The sequence below is a fragment of the Misgurnus anguillicaudatus genome, chromosome 12 (assembly GCF_027580225.2).
Source record: "Misgurnus anguillicaudatus chromosome 12, ASM2758022v2, whole genome shotgun sequence".
Taxonomy (NCBI): domain Eukaryota; kingdom Metazoa; phylum Chordata; class Actinopteri; order Cypriniformes; family Cobitidae; genus Misgurnus; species Misgurnus anguillicaudatus.
The window spans coordinates 20,560,245-20,582,874 of NC_073348.2; the positions used below are offsets into that span (position 1 = coordinate 20,560,245).

Here is a 22,630-nt window from a genome sequence, read left to right on the forward strand (position 1 = left end):
TCTGACCAGTTCAACATGACCGAACTGGTGGCGCGAACCCTTCCGTCTCCGTCAGGTGTGCAGAGTCCCGGACCGGACACTTATAAAGGATGGCTTTTTAAATGGACCAATTACCTCAAGGGATACCAGCGCCGCTGGTTCGTCCTGAGCAACGGCCTCCTGTCATACTACAGGTACCTGTCATACTACAGTTATGTGCACTATTACTACAATTGACTGCACGTGATATGTTTGACTTTGCGAAAAGAAATGTTTCTTTTAAGAACCTTTGACTAAATTATTCTTTAAAAATTGTCAAAATCCAGCTGTCACTTGGGCTGTACCATATAGTGTTACCTAAAGAGTTCATATTGGTACCACAGAGCACTTATACTTTAAAGTTACTTATTAATATCTCAAAGGTATACATATTGGTACCAAAAGTATAGGCTACATATCTGTACCTAATTGTACATTTTAGGATTTTTTTAAAGGGGACATTTCACAAGACTTTTTTAAGATGTATAAAAATCTTTGGTGTCCCCATTGAGTTTATATGTGAAGTTTCAGCTCAAAATACTATATAGATAATTTATTCTAACATGTTAAAATTGCCACTTTGTAGGTGTGAGCAAAAATGTGCCGTTTTTGGGTGTGTCTTTTTTAAATGCAAACGAGTTGATCTTTGCTCTAAATCGCAGTGCTGTGGTAGGATAGTGCAGATTAAAGGGGGTCGCACACCGGACACGTAGCTCAGCGTCGCGTCTAAGGCTGTGTTCGAAACCGCATACTGTACAGTAGGTACTGAATAAGATGAAGTATCTACTTACTTGCCGTTAAAACAGTAGGTACTGTATAGTATGAATCCTGGTAGTATGGATGTACTACATCCACCATGTTGCTACATCACGTGACATACGTCGTCATCACGTCATGTCATTCCAGCGTGAAAACAGCCGCATGCCTCTTCTTCTTCGTTGGATAACTCCTCTGCCAGGGCATGATGGGATAGTGAAGTGTACATCGTACATCGGGTACTTTCCGCATACTGTTTTTTGAATACTATGTATTCGGACATACTACTCGCCTCGCCTACTGCTTTTCGCGTACTATGTAGTATGAAGTAGGCGGTTTCGGACGCAGCATAAGACAACTAGGAGGTATCGTACACCGGAAGTGCACATTAAATAGCGCGAGCGTAGTCAGATAGAGTCTACTTCAAAATGCTAAATATACATTAGAAGCCAATGTTAATCGTTAATGATTTGGAACAAATATGATGTTATTTAATGTTAAACTATGGGAGTGGTGCGAAAAGGATTTGAGCAACTTTCTGAGTCGAAGCTAGGCGCCGCGGACAGGTGCCACCTGTTTGCGCCGTTGTGCGTATACTCGTAGAAAACAATGTGTTTGATTTTTTTTTAGAGCGGCGCTAAGCAACCCCCTTAAGGGGCGGTATTATCACTTTCTGACATCACAAGGGGAGCCACATTTCAATGACCTATCTTTTCACATGCTTGCAGAGAATGGTTTACCAAAACTAAGTTACTGGGTTGATCTTTTTCACATTTTCTAGGTTGATAGAAGCACTGCGGACCAAATTATAGCACTTAAACATGGAAAAAGTCAGATTTTCATGATATGTCCCCTTTAAGGGTACTGTCCCAATGATAGCAGGGGTACATATTTTGACAATTTTTTTTCTCAAAGTAGGGGAACCAAAACTGGTTTTCATCTATATGACATCCCTGAATAGAACCCTTTTGTAACGTCTTTAGTTTTAAGAGTGCACCAGCTCCTAGATCATGTTTTATCCTTGTATTATGTCCTGAGATCCTATATTCTTTATAATCAATGTAAATATTAATAACATAATGATTATTGTCTCATATACCTTATAGATCTTTTCTAAAATATTCATGGTCTAAAATGCACTGAGGTGTGACTGTAACGCCGCATTAAAACTTACATCGCCCCTGCAGTACCTTTTTTTACAGCAACCGTGTGGATTTGATGTCAGTAATGCTCTGATTCAGCACTCTTGATTCAAAAAGCCTGCGGTCATTGCATTGCTGTCCGCATGTAGGCATCACAATACTGAGGTCTAGGGGTTTAAGCATCACACCATTCTGTATTGTAGTCCGTGACCCATGTGGTTTTTTCAATAGCTAATTGGGATTGAAACAACAAGCACGTTGGCCAAACACAATCCCCGTATTACATAATACAATCAGCAAATGAGAACAAAATGAATTAAATGAAGCATATTTAAAACTGTAATGTAAATTCGCCCTCAGGACCCAAGCAGAAATGGCACACACCTGTCGTGGCACGATTACGTTGGCAACAGTACACATAGAAGTGGGCGATACCTGTCATTTTGTTTTGACGAGTGGAGGGCGGAGCTATCACTTGAAGGCCTGTTCGGAGGGGGAGTGTCAGCGGTGGGTTTCTGCTTTGCAACAGGCTAAAGCAAATGCCACTCAAATGATGCATCAATCAGGTAAGATCTAGGCTCTAATGTTTCAAACACCATAATACCTTAGCGCTTTTACTATAGTTGTAGCATGTAATATGCGCACGGTATGCACATATACTCTAGAATACAAACATTACCTGCTGCATTTGCCAAAATGTTCAGGATACAACATGGTATGTGTATTCATACTACATTGTACAGTGTGCCTTATTAAGCAAGTTGCAGTAGTGAGCAAGTACTTTGGTACTTATTGCCCTTAAGCATTTTGATCAGTTGTTTATGACATTTCTATTTTTTGTAGTTTGGTTATTCAGTGTCTAGAGCAGGGGTCTCCAAACTTTTTTGTGAGCAAGGGCAACAATAATGAATAATACAATCTGGAGGGCTACTTTTTTGATAAAGTCTACTTAAAACTTTTGTTGATTTTATTTCACTTGTTGATATGTTTTATCATTGTTTAAAATGTTAACATACATAAAAAAGCCAAGCTAATATAAATATTACAATTGAGGCTATTAGTAGAATGTGCTTCTTTGTCGGGCAACTCAAAGACTCTGTGCGGGCAACCTAGTGCCCACGGGCACCATGTTGCAGACCAATGGTATAGAGCAGTGGTTTTCAAACTGGGGGCCGCGAGATGGTGCCAGGGGGGGCCCAGTTTTATGACATTTTATGAAATACATTAATTTATCATGAATTCTGTGTAATTAAACCGAAAAAATAAGGCTACGAACCAAAAGCACTACTCTTTTGTATAATTTAAAGTTTTTTTATTAAAATGTTGAGTTTTAGAACAGTTTTTTTGTCACAAATTTTCTTTGGGGGGCCGCGAAGGAATGCACCGTACACAAGGGGGGCCGCACACTGAAAAAGTTTGGGAACCACTGGTCTAATATAGGCTAATATGTGAATTCAATCATTGTTATTTTCATTTAAAATAGTTCAGAGATATATTTCATCCATGTACCACCAGATGGTGTCCTTGTCGTTTAATTTTTGAGAGCTATTTTTAGACTGTCTGTACACAAATGTGGGAATACATACACAGTTATTCATCACCCTAATTCAGGTTAAAGTGTCATAATCTAAAATAAGATTAAGAGCATCAAAGTTTTATTTTTTTACATTGATTTCAATCTTTGACATGACCTTACTCGGACAATATTAAATATATCAAGGTTATATTTTCACAAAATGTTCTTTACATTATGTAGGATGATTTGATGTCGAAAACAGTAAATTACACAAAATGGGTTACATTTATTTTCTCAAAATTGTACTGTTTATTGTTATATTTGCTATAGATTGGTTAAAATTCTAGACTTAGATTTTTGCATCTTACTACTTATTTAAATGTATTCTCAAATATATTATAGAACGAAATGTTAACTTTAAAAAAATAAAAATAAAAAGCCTAAATTTATTCATATTAATCGCACAAATAATTTATACAGTGTTTATTTTTGATGAATTATGACCTTTTTATATTTTTATATTTGTACGTTCTCGTCTACAACATGGTTGTACATCACCAAATGATTCATTTGCATACTGCCCCTCCCACCTTCCTGTTTGCATGATTTCATCTGCCGCTGAATGAGGTGTCAAGCGTGTTAGCTCCGCCCACTGTGCAGGACGAAGAAAGAGTATGAGAGGCAAAAGAGGGAGGGTGAAAAAAGGAGAGAGAAAGAGATGAGAAGAGCTTGGAGTGTGACGTGAAGAAAACACTGCTTTACATTTTCATATAAAACCGTTTTAAGACCGTATAAGAGTTTTCATCTGTATCTCTCATCAGGTTCAGTCAATTAAAGGTAGGAACAATTATGTATACAAATGTTTGCATGATTTTTTTTTGCAAACGCTTATGGTCACAGTGAAAAATAAGTTTAAAGAGTCATGTGATTTATTTAGACAGTCTGCTTGTACGTCTGTGCCATGAATGTGAAATTTAGTACTCTATGATTTAATTTTTTTGCAAGACAGACGGTTTAATATCATCTTAGCTTAGCTGGTGTTGTTTATATCTTCATTATGAGAATAAATGTTTTGAAAAATTTTTGTACCAGTATCAGTCCCTATGTAATGTAAAAATAAATATAATAATAAATAAACACTTATTAAGACTTATTAATAAGTAAATGTTTGCATGTGGTCAGATCTTCCCTGAGTCTGATGCATTCGGTGCTTGAAGGATTTGTCTAGAGATTTGTCTGGGGATTTATGGTTTAGATTAGATATGACATATATTGTAAGTCAGTTGTATAGAAACACTATTGTTATACCTTGAATACCACTGTGTATGCCAATTTATAATCAGAATGTATATGGAAAAATTATATTACTTTTTAATTGGGTGTTATGGTTAGTTGCTATGATTTTTCCAAAAAATGTTCAGTGGATTGGTCGCTAGGGTTTTCCGTGTGGGTTTCAGTAAGTTGCTATATGGTCGCTAGGGTATTCCGTGTGGATATCAGTGCGTTGCTACTGTATTTGGTCGCCATGGAATTCCGGGTGGAATGTTCTGAGCGGTTTTCAGAACTTTTGTAGGTGGTCAAATACAGGCCCAAGTCTCACCCTTAAAGAAACATTTCACACAAAAATGAAATTTAGCCTGTAATTTATTTTAATGCCATTCTATGTGTGACTTCCTTTCTCCAGCCAGTTACATTTAGGGGCGGCTTGGGCTCAAGTTTAGTCCCAGACTAAAGTCCTGGCTTAGAGTTATACTAAATACGCTTAAAATATGAACCGTTTTCTCTCCCAAACATATTTAGAAGACATATTAACCCATCGATTATATATACATTATCGGCCGAATTATTCCTTTACGTCTTATATATGATATTTGGGTCCCTTGGTAAGAGACTGGTCGATGTGTAAGTCTTAAGATTTGATATCACTCATATATGTAGCTCAAACTCACATTGTTAGCCCTTACACCTTACAATGTGTTAATGAGTTTCCTTCAGGGTCTTGTACAGTAGCATGTGATATATTTACAATAGGACTCAATGCAAAACAGATTATCTGGTAAACTGTAAGCAGACTAATTGGCCAAATTGGATTTGACATTGAGTTTAAGTGTCGCTCAGCTTCAGTGATCATGTAGTTATTTTCTTTTCTTTTTCTGTCGTTTTTCTCTACCCTCTATTCATCTCTAATGTTCATTAATTCGTCTTTGCTATTCCATATCCCTCTCCTCATTTGTTTTATAACCACACACTTTATATCTCTTATGTTCGCTCGTATAGGTGTGGTTAGTCACGGATGAGTCATTCACAAGCAGGTTTGGGTCTGGTGATCACTGATTGGTTCCCCAGCGATGGTGCTTCTCCTCTTACACCCACTACTAAGTTCAAGCAGGAATCTCTTTTTTGCTTCATTTAACCCCATTTCTCTTCTTGCACCCTTTATTTTCAAATGTGACTGTAATTTCTAATCTCCCACTTATGTTTACCCTCCACAAGAAGTGTAGTTTGTGGTTTCAAGGTGTACATGCTTTTCAGGTTTTCTGAATATGGAGAAGAACAACAGTTTCGTATTTGGGTCACCGGACTTAAGCAGTCTGGATGAGGGCCAGCTCTTTTTCTCCTCTCTAGAGATCTGCTAATCCACTTTCACCTCATTGTTTTCTCTGCAAGTGCAAAATTGCAGTCTTATAATATGCATAAAATAGGCTTAAACGCTTTGGATTATTATAAAGCAGGCGGATACTGAAGTTAGAGGATCAGCGTGGATGTAATGAGGATGTATATTCGTGGAGCTGGTGGATTTGTTTTGGTTTATTCTGCCATTGTTTATTGTGCAGTCCACATTTACGTTGCCATTTATTCATTTAGCAGACACTTTTACTTACAAATTAGAGCGCATTTACCATTTTGCAAACAAGCTAAGAATAAGTAGTCTCCAAGCCATGTTTATTACCAAGCCTGACGTGTACCTCATATCTGTATTTTTTGTGCTTGAGATATTATGGTTTCGAAGCATTATGATGCTATGCTGTTGCTATAGCCTATAGTGCTTTCAAGGTGACTGCTAAGGCATTGCTAAGCGTTTGCTAGGATGTACTGACAGGTTGCTAGGTGGTAACCAAAGTCCTTTTTATGGAAGTCACATCACTGCACTGCCACTTTTGCAACGCCTCCAGGAACAAAACCAGCAAGACCTGTCAATTCAGACAGAGGACTTCACTCTTTAATGGTTGCTGATTGGATCTTGTACGGGGAGGAGGGACTAGAACGGCCATTTTGACCATTGCAATCTCCTCCCTTCATATCAATACCAGTGACGCATCTTGTTAATATTAAATATCTTTGGTGGTTACTTACTGGCTCAAGGCAAAAGAATCAAACCCAAGATGCCAGTCCTTGTAAAGTCCCATTTGGGAAGTCGCGCCACAAGGCAGGTTGGACCCCCTTTTGCCTTTAGAACTGCCTTTATCCTTCATGACATACATTCAACAAGGTACTGCAAACATTCCTCAGAGATTTAGGTCGATATTGACATGAAAGCATCACGCGCATTTGCTGCAGATTTGTCGGCTGCACATCCATGATGCAAATCTACCGTTCCAGCACATCCCATAGATGCTCTATTGGGTTGAGATCTGGTGACTGTGGAGGCCATTTGAGTACAGTGAACGCATTGTCATGTTCAAGAAACCAGTCTGAGATGATTCGCGCTTTATGACATGGTGCGCTATCCTGCTGGAAAGAGCCATCAGAAGATGGGTACACTATGATCATAAAGGGTTGGACATGGTCAGAAACAATGCTCAGGTAGGCTGTGGCGTTGACACAATGCTCAATTGGTACTAATAGGCCCAAAGCGTGCCAGGAAAATATCCCCCACACTGTTACACCACCAGCCTGAACCGTTGATACAAGGCAGGATGGATCCATGCTTTCATGTTGTTGACGCCAAATTCTGACCCTACCATCCAAATGTTGCAGCAGAAATTGATACTCCTCAGACCAGGCAACGTTTTTCCAATCTTCTGTTGTCCAATTTTGGTGAGCCTGTGCGAATTTTAGCCTAAGTTTCCTGTTCTAAGCTGTCAGGAGCTTTAACCTTAAGGTTCGATGTGTTCTGCGTTCAGAGATGCTCTTTTGCATACCTCAGTTGTAAGGAGTGGTTGTTTGAGTTACTGTTGCCTTTCTATCAACTTAAACCAGTCTGGCCATTCTCCTCTGACCTCTGGCATCAACAAGGCATTTGCGCCCACAGAACTGCCACTCACTTGATATTTTCACTTTTTTGGATCATTCTCTGTAAACCCTTGAGATGGTTGTGTGTGAAAATCCAAGTAGATCAGAAGTTTCTGAAATACTTAGACCAGCCCGTCTGGCACCAACAACCATGCCACGTTCAAAGTCACATAAATCACCTTTCTTCCCCATTCTAACGCCCGGTTTGCACTGCAGCAGATCTTCTTGACCATGTCTACATGCATAAATGCATTGAGTTGCTGCCATGTGATTGGCTGATTAGAAATTTGCGTTAACAAGCAGTTCGACAGGTGTACCTAATAAAGTGGCCGGTGAGCGTATTTCTAACCAACAATTAGATCTGACATCAACTGTACCGTAAGGGCGCACTCACACTATCCAAACCAAACCGCGCTCGGGCGCGTTTGACCCCCAAAGCCTGGTTCGTTTGACTAGTGTGAGTGCTCTGTTCCGCGCCCGGGCGCGGATTGGTTAATCGCGCCGCGGCCGGGTTGCAGAGGTGGGCCGGAGCGCGGTTCACTTGGGCTCAGGCGCGGAAGGCTGTGGTGTGAGCGCAATCGCGCCTGAGCGCGATTCAAAAGGTGAAGACGTCAGTTGCGCGACCACTCACCTTCATCTGCCTCCGTAAAAACCTTTTGATGCGCGCAGCGGGGTTACGTGAATGTCCGCCCTGCGCACGTGACAGATCAACTAAGCAACATGATGACATGTGAGAGGGCTGTCTGTAATCGCGCACCAAACGACTCCGAATAAAAAACCACAGACCTATCATTACGGTGGGTTCCAGTGTTCAGTGAGAGCTTTACTTCCTGCTTTTTTCAAAATAATCGCATCTTAATGACGAAAGCGCGCCCGGACTCGGATCGATAAAAGTACAGTGTGAGTGCGTGCTCATGGGGGAAGTAGGGAGGGGTGACATTCGCGCTGGGGCATGGTTTGGTTTGGTTTGGATAATGTGAGTGCGCCCTAATATTTGTTTATTAAGCTCAAATTGTGCTAAAAACTACTTTTTGAAGTTGTCTCAGCTACTGCGCATGCGCACAAGTTGTGAAGCACCTCCTACAGACGATCGTCAGTCTTTGTCGATTGATGATTGGTTCTTTTAAATGGAAGGCGGGACTTCCGTCACCAGAATGGCCATATTGAGCATTGCTTTGCAATTACCCCCCATTCATAGTAATATCAGTTGTTATATTCATTATATTTGTTGTTATTCTGCTCTCTAAATATGACTCAAGTCCATCTTCTGAAGTCTAGGATGTTTTACGTGTGTTTTTAATGAACATGTTTATGCATAACGTTAGTTAGATCCCGCCCACTAATTTGATAGATGTGTTTCAACAGCAACCTTTCATTGTTTATCCAAGAGTTCTTGTTAGTAGAACTGTTGTATAAAATTTATTTTACATTTGCATATACATATGGCTATGATTAACAGTCAATTCACGCTCAAACCCATGACCTTGGCTACAGAAAAGCTGATGTGAAGGTCTGTTATACCTTCACATCTGTCATGCGATTATTTGCTCATGTTGAGGTGCCAGCAGGTTATTAAAAACTGAAGCCTATTACCTGAGCATTCACTCTCACCTCTACCTTGTAGTTATCTCCTGTCACTCATACACAGATGGACTGTGATTTACAGTGTGCCAAAGACAACCGCCTGTCTCCATTTGCGTACAGTAGGCTCCCACACTTAAGCATTTCCCAAAAAACACACTAGACATTTTGCCTGTGACTGATGGCGAGGGGGAGATGAAGGCGAGACACATTAGCCGTTTGCTTTTTCTATTCTCCAAAGTTTCTAAAAATAGCCGTCCTCCCAGTCGAGTGGGCTCTTGTTTCCATGGTAACCGTGTTCATTCACAGAAATCTGGTGTTTGGGATGTCGGTGTGCGTATAGTCATCACGCCTCGATTCTCATTCACACTTCCATCATCTCATTAATTCCATCATCTGCTTCGGATCTTCAGTAACATCATGCATTGATCGTCCTTTCTCTTTATTTAAATATTGGCCTTTTCTCACTCTCTTCTCGTCTCCGTCTCTTAATTTTTTTGTTCATTCTGCAGCATCTGTGAAAAATGTGAAAAAGGACACCATGAAGTCTCATCACACCTCACCAGCACTGTATCTGTGCTATTTAGGGGTCCATGACTTAACTGCTGAAACCCTGAATATAGTAAAACCTGGCATATGTATAGAAGACACCTATACCAAATTTGAAAGTTGTATTTTCTCATAGTACATCAAACTATTTCAGAAGTGGAAAATTTGATGGCTCATGATGTGGCAAAACTTTTAACCCTCTGTGTGCTTTATTTCTTTCAAAAACATGTATATTGATGCATTTGGCAGATGCTTTTATCCAAAGTGACTTACAGGGCAAGCTGTACATTTCTTATGAATATGTGTGTTACTTGGTAATCAATCCCACAACTTTTCGCGTTATTAATGCAGTTCTCTAACAAAGAGCTTAAAAAGTCTTACTCTTTATATCCCTTTTGCACATTTCTACAGATGACTCTGGTGATGAGGGTCCACTGTCCCAGCCTGACCGAGCGCTGATCCAAGGAGCACTTAAAAATCTGGGCAGTAAACTCGATGACCTCAGCACCTGTAATGAGCTTATAGGGAAGCATGGTGCCGCCCTCCAGCGATCCCTTAGTGAACTAGAGGATCTGCGTGCCACCATTGACTGCGCCGATAAACTGAAGACCGTCAACGAACGAGCCACTCTCTTCCGCATCACCTCCAATGCTATGATAAATGTGAGTCCTTAACTACATGTTTGTTTGCAGAAGGCACGTATTTTGACATGATGCATGTTGCACATGGTTCACATTATGTAATGAACACATATTTTGAATTTGCGCCCCTTGGAAGAGAAGTCACCGGCTGCCACAGTATTAAACTAATAAATCTTATAAAAACTTATAAATCATTATTATAAGCTTACTGATGGGAATTGGGGTAAAGAAGGAGACAATTTTATTTTTAACCAAAAAAGTAACAGACTGCAGCTTTAGGCATGCAAGCATTAAAAGCATGTAACATGTTCTTTCTAGGTTTGGATGTGTAAATCACTGTACTCAACATACTTTAAAGGTAAAGGGTGTAATATTTGCTAAAATAATAATTGTTACCAAATAGACATCCCAAATGCTAAACAGCTATTATAGATAGTCCCGCCCACAGCTCGTGTCATCGGTCGATTCTGAAAGGGATAATTCACCTTAAATTCACCATGAAAATTCATGTAATCAGTTTCTTTATTCTGTTGAACACAAAAGAAGATATTTTGAATAATAATTGTAAGCACACCGTTGACAGTACCCAATGATTTCCATTAATTTTTCCTACTATGAAAGTCAAAGGGTACCATCAACTGTCTGCCTACATCATTTGAAACTCATACAGGTTTTCATCAGAATTTTAATTTTTGGGTGAACTATCCCTTGAAGTTGAGATTTTGGACATTGCAAAAGCAGCATAGAGTGCTTGCTGCAGTGCTTCAGGTAAAAAACAACCTACAAACATTCAGAATAATTTATAAATAAATCTGCTAAAATTTGCATCAGGCCTGCCAGGACTTTGTGGATCTAGCGGAAGCGCATAGCCGGCGGTGGCAGCGTGCACTGCAGTATGAGCGGGAACAGCGCCACCATCTGGAGGACACTATTGAGCAGCTAGCCAAACAGCACAACAGTCTGGAAAGAGCCTGGAGAGAATCACCCAGCACACACAACAGTGAGTACACACACATTACACAAATACTGGGATTCATTGTTTCAATATATGTGACCCTGATTTCAATCTTTGACATGAGTCATTTTGTAAAAATATAACCTTGATATCTATAATATTGACTTGGGTAAGGACATTTGACATGTCTATATTAAAGATATATATTTTACAAAATGTTCTTTACATTATGTAGGATGATTTTATGTAAAAAAAAAAACAGTAAATCACAAAAAATTACTTTAGGTACACTGTAAAAATAATGCAGCATGAAGTTAAAACAACTTGTAAAAACAAGTTGAACTTTTTTTAATTTAAATTGTTAAAACAACTTGTAAAAACAAGTTGAACTTGTTTAATTTAAATTGTTAAGTAAAAGTAACAAAAAATAGATCATATATGTTGATTTGACAAAAATGCTGAATTTGTTACAGTGTAGGTCACAAAAATTTGTCACAAATATTGTTTATATAGCGTGTAGTTTCGGTACAATGACAGTACATTTTGACTCCCTTAACTCTTTCCCCGCCATTGACGAGATATCTCGTCAATCAAGAGAAAACGCTTCCCCGCCAATGACGAGATTTTCCGTCTTTCCGCAATACCGCTATTATCCACCGCTATTTTAAACCCGGAAGTATTGCCCTATGGCAAGCTGCTGCATGTCCGTGTCTGTTTTAAAGATCGCTCTGAATGGGATCTCTATGAAAAGTCTGTCACAAAAATTGAATTATCGCTGCTTTTTGCTCAAAATGTGGTGTTTTTGCAGAAACCTACTCATATTCAAAAGCTGATTATAAAAGAACTGCTGAAGGTAGGATGAAACTGTTTTTTTGTCTGAAAGCAGAGGGTCTGTTCTTTTATTTTATATATTGTTTGTTTATATATTTAAAGAAGAACATTTTCTGGAAGGCATTAAATTTTGGTGAAAATCATGAAAAATGCTGGCGCTGGCTGGCAACTTTAAAAAAAAATGCTGGCGGTGAAAGAGTTAAGCACTTAACTCTTTCCCCGCCAGCATTTTCTTTTTTTTAAGTTGCCGGCCAGCACAAAAATGTTTATGATGTTGACAAAAGTTTAATGTCTTCCAGAAAATGTTCTTCTTTAAATATATAAACATACAATATATCAAATCAATAAAAAGACCCCAGAAATTATCCTATCCTCGTTTGTTCTCTTTTTATCACCTCTCAAATATGGGTATGTTGCTTCAAAAAGCTGAGATAATTGCATTTTTGTGAAGGACTTTTGTTAGATATCAGATTCAGAGCGATGATCAAAACATGCAGTTTTTACTGTTTTTGGATCAGTGGATGCTTAAGTGTTTATAAGTTGGATAAGAGCGCCACCTAGTGGATAATTGTGGAAATATCGATTGCCATAAAGGCTCGTCATTGGCGGGAGGGCGTTTTCTCTTAATTGATGATGTCAGGGAAAGAGTTAAAGAACAAAACAGTGTCATCAGATTGATAAATGTTATTGTATATCTTTAGGCTGTAGATTCTGAATCATGAACAGATTTCTCTTTCATAACTGGAGTTCCCAGGTATGTTTTATTAAAGTGTTAACTAAGTCTCAGATGTTTCTGACCTAAATGGCAAATGAGACAATTGTTAAAATTGTTTGTAAAGGAAAATAATCTGGATTTGTGTAAAATTCATGAGTAATGTCCAAACACCTTGTAAAAGTGGATTTTGCATAATATGGGCCCTTTAAATGTACTGTTTCAACTCTGAGATCTGTAAATATGTTGACCCATCATTGATTTAGTTTGTCCATGTGCTTGTTCTTCAGAAGATTCAGAGAGAACGGCCGAGGGAGAATCTAGTGAAGAAAATGACGACATAGAGTTTTTTGATGCAATGGAAGATTCTCCAGCTTTCATCACAGTGCCCGCGGACGATCAGATAAAGCACAGGTCCATATACACACATCATCAAACACAGTCTAATAGTTCAGTAATCATCTTCTTCATACTGTATACATATGGGTACAGTGCATTTACAGTAAACGGCAAACATGTGTTTGTGTGTATCAGACACTTGAGCAGCATGACGAGTGGAAGTTTATCCAGTAACTGGAGCCAGGAGGACAATGTGAGTCATTTGGTTAGACAAAATTTCCACACAGAAAGTTCGGTTACTTTTTATAACCATACTCATCCTGATGCCATCCCAGATGTATGACCTCCTTTCACAAATTAATGTGTCACGATTACTGTACTCTTGACTTTTTCGTGTTTGCAGGATAATTCAAGCACATACTTGCGTAGGGGCAGACGTTGTCGCATCCCAGACAAGCCCAACTATTCCCTAAACCTCTGGAGCATCATGAAGAACTGTATCGGCAAGGAGCTCTCCAAGATTCCCATGCCTGTAAGACAAATCTCATCTGTGTGCTGTATTGTGTAAAAGAATTCCATTAAATTCCCAGCGTTTAAATGAATCCCGCTTCCAGGTGAACTTCAACGAGCCGCTGTCGATGCTACAGCGCTTGACGGAGGATCTGGAGTACAGTGAGCTCTTGGACCGGGCGGCTCGCTGTGACTCCTCCCTGGAGCAGATGTGTTTGGTGGCCGCCTTCTCTGTCTCATCCTACTCCACCACCATCTATCGCACGGGAAAACCCTTCAACCCGCTCTTGGGAGAGACCTACGAGCTGGACCGCTTGGAGGAGTACGGCTATCGCTCCATTTGTGAGCAGGTCTGAAACATTTCAATCTTTTGGGATAAACATTGTTCTTGTAGCAGAGTATGTACTAGCATCTTCAAGACCATATGGTTCGATTCTCAAGTCAGGTGCGTTAGTAATGTTTCTCTTCGTCTTTTGCCTGGTCTCCCTCACAGATAAGTCACCACCCCCCAGCGGCAGCCCATCATGTGACATCACAGCATGGCTGGACCCTGTGGCAGGAGATCACCATCGATAGCAAATTTCGTGGCAAATACATTTCTATAATGCCGCTAGGTGAGGTGTCAGAGCATCTCACACATTAAAGTCCCCCTGCAGTAAAATTGTATCCCTTAAAAGTCATGCCCTTCATGCCTTAAAATAGCTTGAATGCAACTCTACAACCTTGCTTCACGTACCTCTACTCAGGGTACGTTTATGCAGTAACAATCTCCATTCACCGTGAGAACAACTTAGTAAATCGAACCACATCACATTACACAATTTTAACTTGTATGCTAAAACAATACTAAAAGATACTACAAAACTAATGTTTTGCATAAATGTACTAAAATTTTGTTTATTTCCTCCAAATAATGGATTAAGTACTTCCTTTTGTCACTACCAAAACAATGATGTCACTACCGAAACTTTAGCACGTTTCGGTAGTGACAATTTAAGATACATGCCTAGCTCAAAGATGCTAATCAGCACATGGTTAGCAAACACAAATCTGAACAGTTGTACACATATAAAAACTACATTTTATGTAATAAGACCCAACATTGTTCTTGATCACTGAAAACCGTGATTGGTAGTGACCTTCCTTAAAATTACACACAGATTTCAGACTTTTGAACACATTGATGGGACATTGTCATATAGATACAGTACATGAGAGAGAAGGACACAGGAATATTTCATGATCAAAAATGTAGGGGTGTGGTTAAAATCAGTCTCAGCCAATGGACTAAAACATACAATGTTTCGGTAGTGACAAGAAAATGCAATTTTCCATAAACTTTTCCATAAAGTTTCATGATTTAAAAATTAAATATCAAATAAATATTTTTTGAACTTGAAAAAAGTAAAAGATATTTTGGAAAACATCAATAAAATAAAATCCAAAAATCTTTTCAATATAATTTTCAAAAGGTTGACATTTAGGGGTTAGGTTTCCGGACAGCCACCTCCCAATTGAAAGTACCCAATAAATGAGTGCGTTTACATGCACAGTCTTATGTCGATTATGCTTAATGAACTGATAATGTGTGGGGTCATGTAAACGTATAAAATTGTTTTCTTTTATCGGGGTAAGTCCATAAATGGCGTAAGCAAAAACGATCAACACAGTCGTTTTTTTCAAATTACCCCGATTTCGCGTGACATGTAAACACCTTAACCGGCTTTCTTGCAGTTTTGTTTATTTGCGCGTGTAAGCGCAAAATAGCGCATAAAAGTCTCCGCTGGACTAAAGCAGTTGGCAACTGCAAAAATTAAAGGGGCAATAAGTAGGATTTTAGGTGTTTTATTCATCAAAATCAATGTCTTTATTCATAAATATGTCCTCGTTGGTGTCAAATGACCTCTGCCAGTGATCTGACTTTTCTTTGTAAGCTTAGAATTTCTTCTCTATATTTACATTGAACGGATAAGTCCAAGAAGGCTTCCATGTCGTTTCGCCGTGTTGATAAACTATAATAGCAGAGAGGGACAAAAAGCACTAGCCTACCAACGCGTTTCCACAACGCGTTTTCATTCAGAACACGTGAACCAGCTGCAACGGATAAGGAGATCAGCAATTACATAACGGCTACCGTAGTTGCAACACGCATTTGGAAAGGGGAGGCGCTAGAAAGCACTGTTCATTTAAATGCAAAATACAATTCCACCACTAGATGGGGGTAAATCCTACTTTGGGATTTTTTACCTTTACAGGTTCTGCAGACATGAGAAGAGATTCAACAGTATAGCTTAAGACAGATTTCCCGCCGGCTTTTTGAACGACTATTGTGTACTATATGCGGTGATATCACTGCCTGCGAGAAACCTGACAAATCTCTTAATCCCATGTATAGCTGGTTCATTGATTTGCATGTAAACGCATTAAATAATACGCAGATTTTTGATAGTTATGCGGTTATTCTGTCCATGTAAACGCACTTGATGATTTTATATATATACCGTATATTAACTTTTCTTGTCATTAACAAGTTATCCTGTCAATTAAGAGACAACGCTTCGCTGCAAAAGACGAGTTTTTACAGCAATCCATGTTTCCGCTATTAAGCAGTAGGTGGCTCTGTTACCCACCTTATAAAACAATGCCACATCTACGGATCCAAAAGCAGTAAATACTTTATAGATAATAAAAAAACGATTTTAGTAAACATCTAGGATTTGAATACTTAAATGTTTTATTTTTATTTTTGAAATGGTCCTGATTAACTAGAGCAATGGTTGTGCACTGTACACCAGTAGTCATCTATTTGCAAAAAATAGGCCTCTGTTTCATAAAAGCCTGCTATCCAGGCTGAAACTGATGTTTGTGTATGAAATCCCTTCAGCTTTCAGCTATTTTTAGTGGTATTCAATCTTCAAGTCTTTCATTATCCACATACATTTCTCTAGTTTCGGTTGATAATGGCTTTCTTTGCTCTTGGCAGGCAGTATTCACCTGAAGTTCCACTCGAGTGGAAATCACTATGTGTGGAGTAAAGTGACCTCCACTGTGCACAATATAATAGTGGGCAAGCTGTGGATTGACCAAGTAAGTGCTCTGTTTTATAAATACTGAATTTTACAAAAATAGAAAATTCTTTTAAGATTTACTCATCCTGATACCATCCCACACCTATATATGGCCTCCTTTCTTTAACACAAAATAATTATTTTATATTAAAATGCTGTCCAACACCAAAACTCAAGCAGCACACATTTATCATTAAAGTAATCTATGTGACTCCACTGGAGTTTGAATCTGCAATAAGGTTTGAGAGACTGTTCAATATAATAAGCACACCAAGTGCCCGATTGCCTTTATAAAATGGCTACTACACAAAAATATATACAGAAATTTGTAAGAGTCAGCCAATGTCTGTGCCAATTGCCAAGTAAGCTCAGGGTTCCCACGGGTCCTTGAAATCCTTGAACGTTTGTGAATCTGGGGGGGGGGGATTCAAGGCCCTGGGAAGTTTTTGAACATATACATACATAGGTCATTGAAAGTGCTTGAATCTATTTTATGCAAGAAGTTTAAAAAAAATCCATATTATTCCCTGTGTAGTGTAGGATAATATCATAAAAAAATCTAGACTTTTTAAGCACACGTGCTAAACTGTTCGCTTTAAATGCTTATATCTTCTGTATGCGAATGTTGATTCATACCAAAATGCTATTTTGCATAATTGTGTTTGACACATGAAAACGTCTCGGGTTACGTATGATGTAACTGTTGTTCCCTGAGAAGGGAACGAGGCGCTGCGTCTCCCTTGCCATACTTCCTGCGTCCCTGTAACGCCGTCTTTGGCAATATTTCATATAGCGATATACTTCCCGCGTCACCCTGTCTTTGTCGTTAAGCCTCACCATTGGTTAAATTTGATATACACATTCAGACGCACTTAGCACTGGAGGCGTCCCCAAAGTGTCACCGCAGTGACACAGCGCAAGTTCCCTCAAAAGGGAACTGTAACAATGTATCTTAAAAGGTAACACAATGTAACCTTGCTCTCACTTGAAATGTGTCCCCACATTTAGTCCTTGAATTTAAGGGTATTAGACCCGGAAAGTCATTGAAAGGTCCTTGAATTTGAAGTTTAACTAAGGTGTGGGAACCCTGTAAGCTGCCCATCGACCCAAGTTTGAGTCTTGACTCGTGGTCCTATACCAATTGTTGATCCTCTGGATCCTCCCATATGATACAATATATTCTCCCACTGTCTTGTCCAATAAAAGTTATAAAGGCACAAAAACAAAACTTTGAAAAATAAGTAATCACCTGCCTGACATAAACTAAAGTTCAAATTACTGCACAATAATATATACAGTATCTGGTCAGGAGGTGCTTCCTGTCATATATGTTGCTATATTGGCTTTCTTAGCACAGCTGTATCAACCAATCAGCATTCAGGACTGGAACTATCTGTATAATAATGCACTGAACGTCATGCTTTGAGTTTTATCCTCCCACATACTGTACAGTGATGTGACTCATCTTCTGCACTCCATCTGTTGGAGAAAAATCACCATCGGGACTTGGTTTTCTCCATCTGTCTCCACCCTCCTCCATTTCACTCTTTTTGCCCTTTTCATTTCCACTCTGGAGGATACCGGAAGTCTGAAAGCAATTAATCTAAAAGGATCTGATTACATTACTGATGATGACGAGTGCTTAGAAATAATGTTTAGAAATAAACTGAGCATTATTGAACATGCATTATGACTAAGGTATTAGTATGTGCTTTTCTGAATGTTAATATGCAGAGAAAAGTACTAAGAAATCACTTTAAGAACTTTAAAATCAGAATTTAATATATTTTACTGCATCTACAAACAAATTTATGCAACCCAGGCTGCATGGATATGGAGATTTTTTTTTTATTAATATAAATGGTTTTCATTTCTCTGTCATTATTATGGCATTATCTTTACTAAAGCTAAACTGGTAAAGGATTGATCCGTGGGTTTAACTCCCAGAGAGAATATTTATGCCTACACATAAATACACTGTTAGTGTCCACATGTAAATAACGCTTTTGTCTTTACGCAGTCCGGAGACATTATAATAGCCAACCACAGGACCAAGGACGCATGCCACCTCAAATTCTCCCCATACAGCTATTTTTCCAGGGATGTTCCCCGCAAGGTCAGTGTGACCCTGTATTCAGTTACGCAGGAATGGTCCAGTACGTAAAATACAAATCTGTGTTCTACTGCCCTCTGTAGGACAATAATCGTAATTGCAAAAGCATTTAAGTATGTCCTATTTGTCCTGTTTCCAGGTAACGGGCGTAGTGACGGACAGCGAAGGCACCGCCCACTACATCCTATCAGGAACGTGGGATGATAAAATGGAAAGTGCAAAGATCATCGAGAGCAGCCATGGATGTGGAGGATCTGAGGGCAAGCAGAAAACCGTCTATCAAACGTTACCATCAAAACTACTGTGGAAGAAATATCCTCTGCCGTAAGATACACTGTCTGTCTGTTTGTCTGTCTGTCTGTCTGTCTGTCTGTCTGTCTGCCTGTCTGTCAATAGCAGAAAACTGCAGGATCTCTTAAACCTAAATGAAATTAAATCCTAATTTCTAATTCTAATCGAATGACTTCATGACTTCAGTCTCCTTAAAAAAGCTCAAGATGTGTTTTGTGCCAAGAGAGGTCACACTAAATACTGACTGATGCCTGAAGAAGACATTTAGTTTTGGTTTTAATTTTGTGTACATATTTCCTGTGTTTTCTTAATAAAAAAAGAGTGAAAAATAAATATGGATGGACATCAAAACTTTGCTGAAACAACAAAGCTGGTGGTGGCGGCCTAAAACTTTTGCACAGTACTGTATATCTGCGTAATAATACGAAATAGTTTTTCCCGCAAAATTTGATTACAGCGAGAATGCCGAAAACATGCATTACTTCTCATCTCTGGCCCTGACACTGAATGAGCCAGAGGACGGTGTGGCCCCGACCGACAGCCGACTGCGGCCCGACCAGCGCCTGATGGAGGCGGGTCTGTGGGACGAAGCTAATGCTGAGAAACAGCGTCTGGAGGAGCGACAGAGGATAGAGAGGAGGAAGAGAGAGGCACAGGCCAACCTCGCACTACAGGAGGGTGAGTTTTACATAAAGCTGCGTGCATTTTGTCGCTTTGCGTCACTCGTCTCGAAAGTAGTCTGGAGGTGTTTCTAATTTTGGTTCACCTAGTAACAATTATAAACAAATAAAAAACCTTCCTCTCAGTAAATAATGAAACACGGATGGGTGGTTCTCAGGAAAATCCAGATTTAGAAGGTGTCCAGCATCAGAATTTTTTTTTTTGCATATATAAGATTAAGGTCTGAACTTACTATAACCATTATTTTCAATGGATTTAAAAATATTTCTTATAGAATCATTTAAATTTTTTAGATTATCATTATAAAAAATGATCATTACCGCAACATGATATTACGTTAAATATATGCATTTACAAACTCATGTTTCGGTAATGAGAACTAAAACGTTGTCTAGGTACTATGACAAACAAAATTTTAACTTTTATCTGGAGAGAAAAAATAAAAACTGCTTACTTGGTAGCCATCTTGAGTGTCACAGTCAATTATGTCCCTTCCAACAAATGTTTTTTTGAAAATGTTAGTTCCTTAAGGGCTTAAACAATGATTGAAAATTGTTGCGGAGGATGAGAAAATTGGTCTTGGACACATTTATACTCATTATTGTCTCTACATTTACCAATGATCACCAAATACCACATGTTTCTTTACTGTAAATGTTTATAGTATAACATGCACTGAAGCTTTTTATTTTTAATATTTTTTAAATTATAAATATTTCCAAGTTAAAGAACCCAAATCCAATCATGGACACGTTGCGGTAATGCAATTTTCCTACTTAAATGCGGAAAAAACAACTAAATTGGTTTGTATGATGTCATTTGAAATCATGTGCAAAATAGTACATGAAGAGATGTTTGTAACTGTGTATGCTTCTTATTTTGATACTCTTACTTTGCATTTACATTCTTCATCAAAATGTTTCATGACACCTCATAAGTCTTATTTCGCGAGAATCACCCGGATGACCTCCTAAAAGTAGTTTATCTTTGCATAAAATTGAACTCAACTTTGTCACATAGCTGGACGCACCCACTTCCTGTCACCAGCAGTCACTGTTACTGTTAATGGAAATCTGAAATGAACGAAATTAACGCGTTGCTCTTCCGTTGCTAGTTGCTGGGGGTGTGCACGCTGCTTAACTCCCTTTCTCGCTGTGTGTTGCCTAAAAGCACAAATAGACGAACCACTCCCCACCCATATTCACAGTAGCGTCAGATAAATATTTGCATGCTTAAAATCTAGTGTGACTGTGGCATCACTGACGATGAGAGATGAATGACTCTCATTGGTATTCACTCACGAAAGTTGCTCATCAAAAATGCCGTTTTATTTTGTGTTCTGCAGGCAGGGAGGTGGAGAGCTATCAGCCCTTGTGGTTTGAGAAAAGGACTGATTCAGAGACAGGAGACAGCACTTACATGTACAGAGGAGGATACTGGGAGGCCAAAGACAGACAGGACTGGAGTCAGTGCCGTGCCATCTTTTAAAGCCTCTCCTATTATTTCCAACAACTGACTGACCCATGATCTGTATCAGGAATGCTGCATACCAATGCTTCCAAGTGAAAAATGTGGAATATAGAAAAAAAATGTTTTAAGCACAATAGATGGAGGCACTTTATTCCACATCAATCAGACTGATGGACAGCAATCACATGCATTACTAGAGGAATGTAACATAAGACTGCTGGAAGATTTATCTCAGTTTGCATTTGTTTCAGGACAAATGTATGATGTTCAATTATTTCACTGTTTAATGACGTTGTTGCAGTCTTACAGAGCACACACAATTTCTGAAGTATGCAGATTGAATCCCTTATTAAGACTGTGTTGTTCCATTGACATAAAGTATAGATAAAGTGCATATGTAGTTCACATACACTAGTACAGACATCGTCCACATGCAACCTAGATAGAAATTAGATCAGTGAATCGATGTTGCTTCTACTAAATAACAAGCTAAATCATTAGATGTCAGATTTTTATCCAATAATCTATTTTATGGCAGTCCATTTAGGCATTTAGTACATAAGTGTTATGTTCTGTTATTGTGTGGGTGTGGGACAAATTATGACTTAATGGACATTATAATGAAACGTGTCCATATAAAGTCCTAAGTAAATGTTTGCAAACAAACTAAAAACATCCAGTAATTTAATTTCATATTTATTTATTTAAGCAGATGAACAATTTAATGACCCATCTGCAGGGTAGTACATTAGTACAAAAACATGATTGCATAGTTTTTGTAACAATTATGCAAATCAAGCTAAATTTAGTGTGTTTGCAAACCTTTGCTAATTGCTTTATTGTCAATAGCTAGCATTTTGTGGTAGCAATACTTCCTAGTTTTCACTTTTACCTGTTAGATTTCCTGAATTTATGCTGCAAGAAACAGTAATGTAAAATGTTGACCATAAACTGTACACAGTGAGAAGGGATGCAGACTCATTTTTGGGCATTAAGAACATTATGAACATCATCAGATCAGATATGAGAGCTTTCAAAAAGCTTATTATTATAGCTAGATTATTTTTATGATACAATCTAAATACGGCTGGGTTATTTTTAACCCAATGCTGGGTAAATATTGGACAGAACACATGTTGGGTTATAAATAAACCTATGCTGGGTTTGTTTTAAAGGAAAACACCAACGTTTTTCAATATTAAATGGTCTTACTTCAACTTAGAT

At 38.6% G+C, this 22,630-nt stretch overlaps 1 protein-coding gene across 2 annotated transcripts; it reads left to right on the forward strand.

Annotated features, from left to right (window-relative positions):
• Positions 1–15: 15 nt before the first annotated feature.
• osbp2a (oxysterol binding protein 2a) lies at positions 16–22,374 on the forward strand. 2 transcript variants are annotated; one of them, XM_055208869.2, is made up of 14 exons: positions 16–173; positions 2,277–2,482; positions 10,207–10,457; positions 11,268–11,436; positions 13,225–13,348; positions 13,469–13,526; positions 13,677–13,805; positions 13,888–14,133; positions 14,277–14,397; positions 16,767–16,870; positions 18,872–18,967; positions 19,104–19,288; positions 19,713–19,933; positions 21,282–22,374. In XM_055208869.2, exons 1-14 carry the CDS (start codon positions 16–18, stop codon positions 21,422–21,424), a joined length of 2,211 nt encoding a protein of 736 aa, XP_055064844.2. In that variant the 3' UTR covers positions 21,425–22,374. The 2 variants fall into 2 exon arrangements, with proteins under 2 accessions (XP_055064844.2, XP_055064845.2); XM_055208870.2 differs by having other exon boundaries at positions 13,228–13,348.
• The last annotated feature ends 256 nt before the right edge of the window (positions 22,375–22,630 follow it).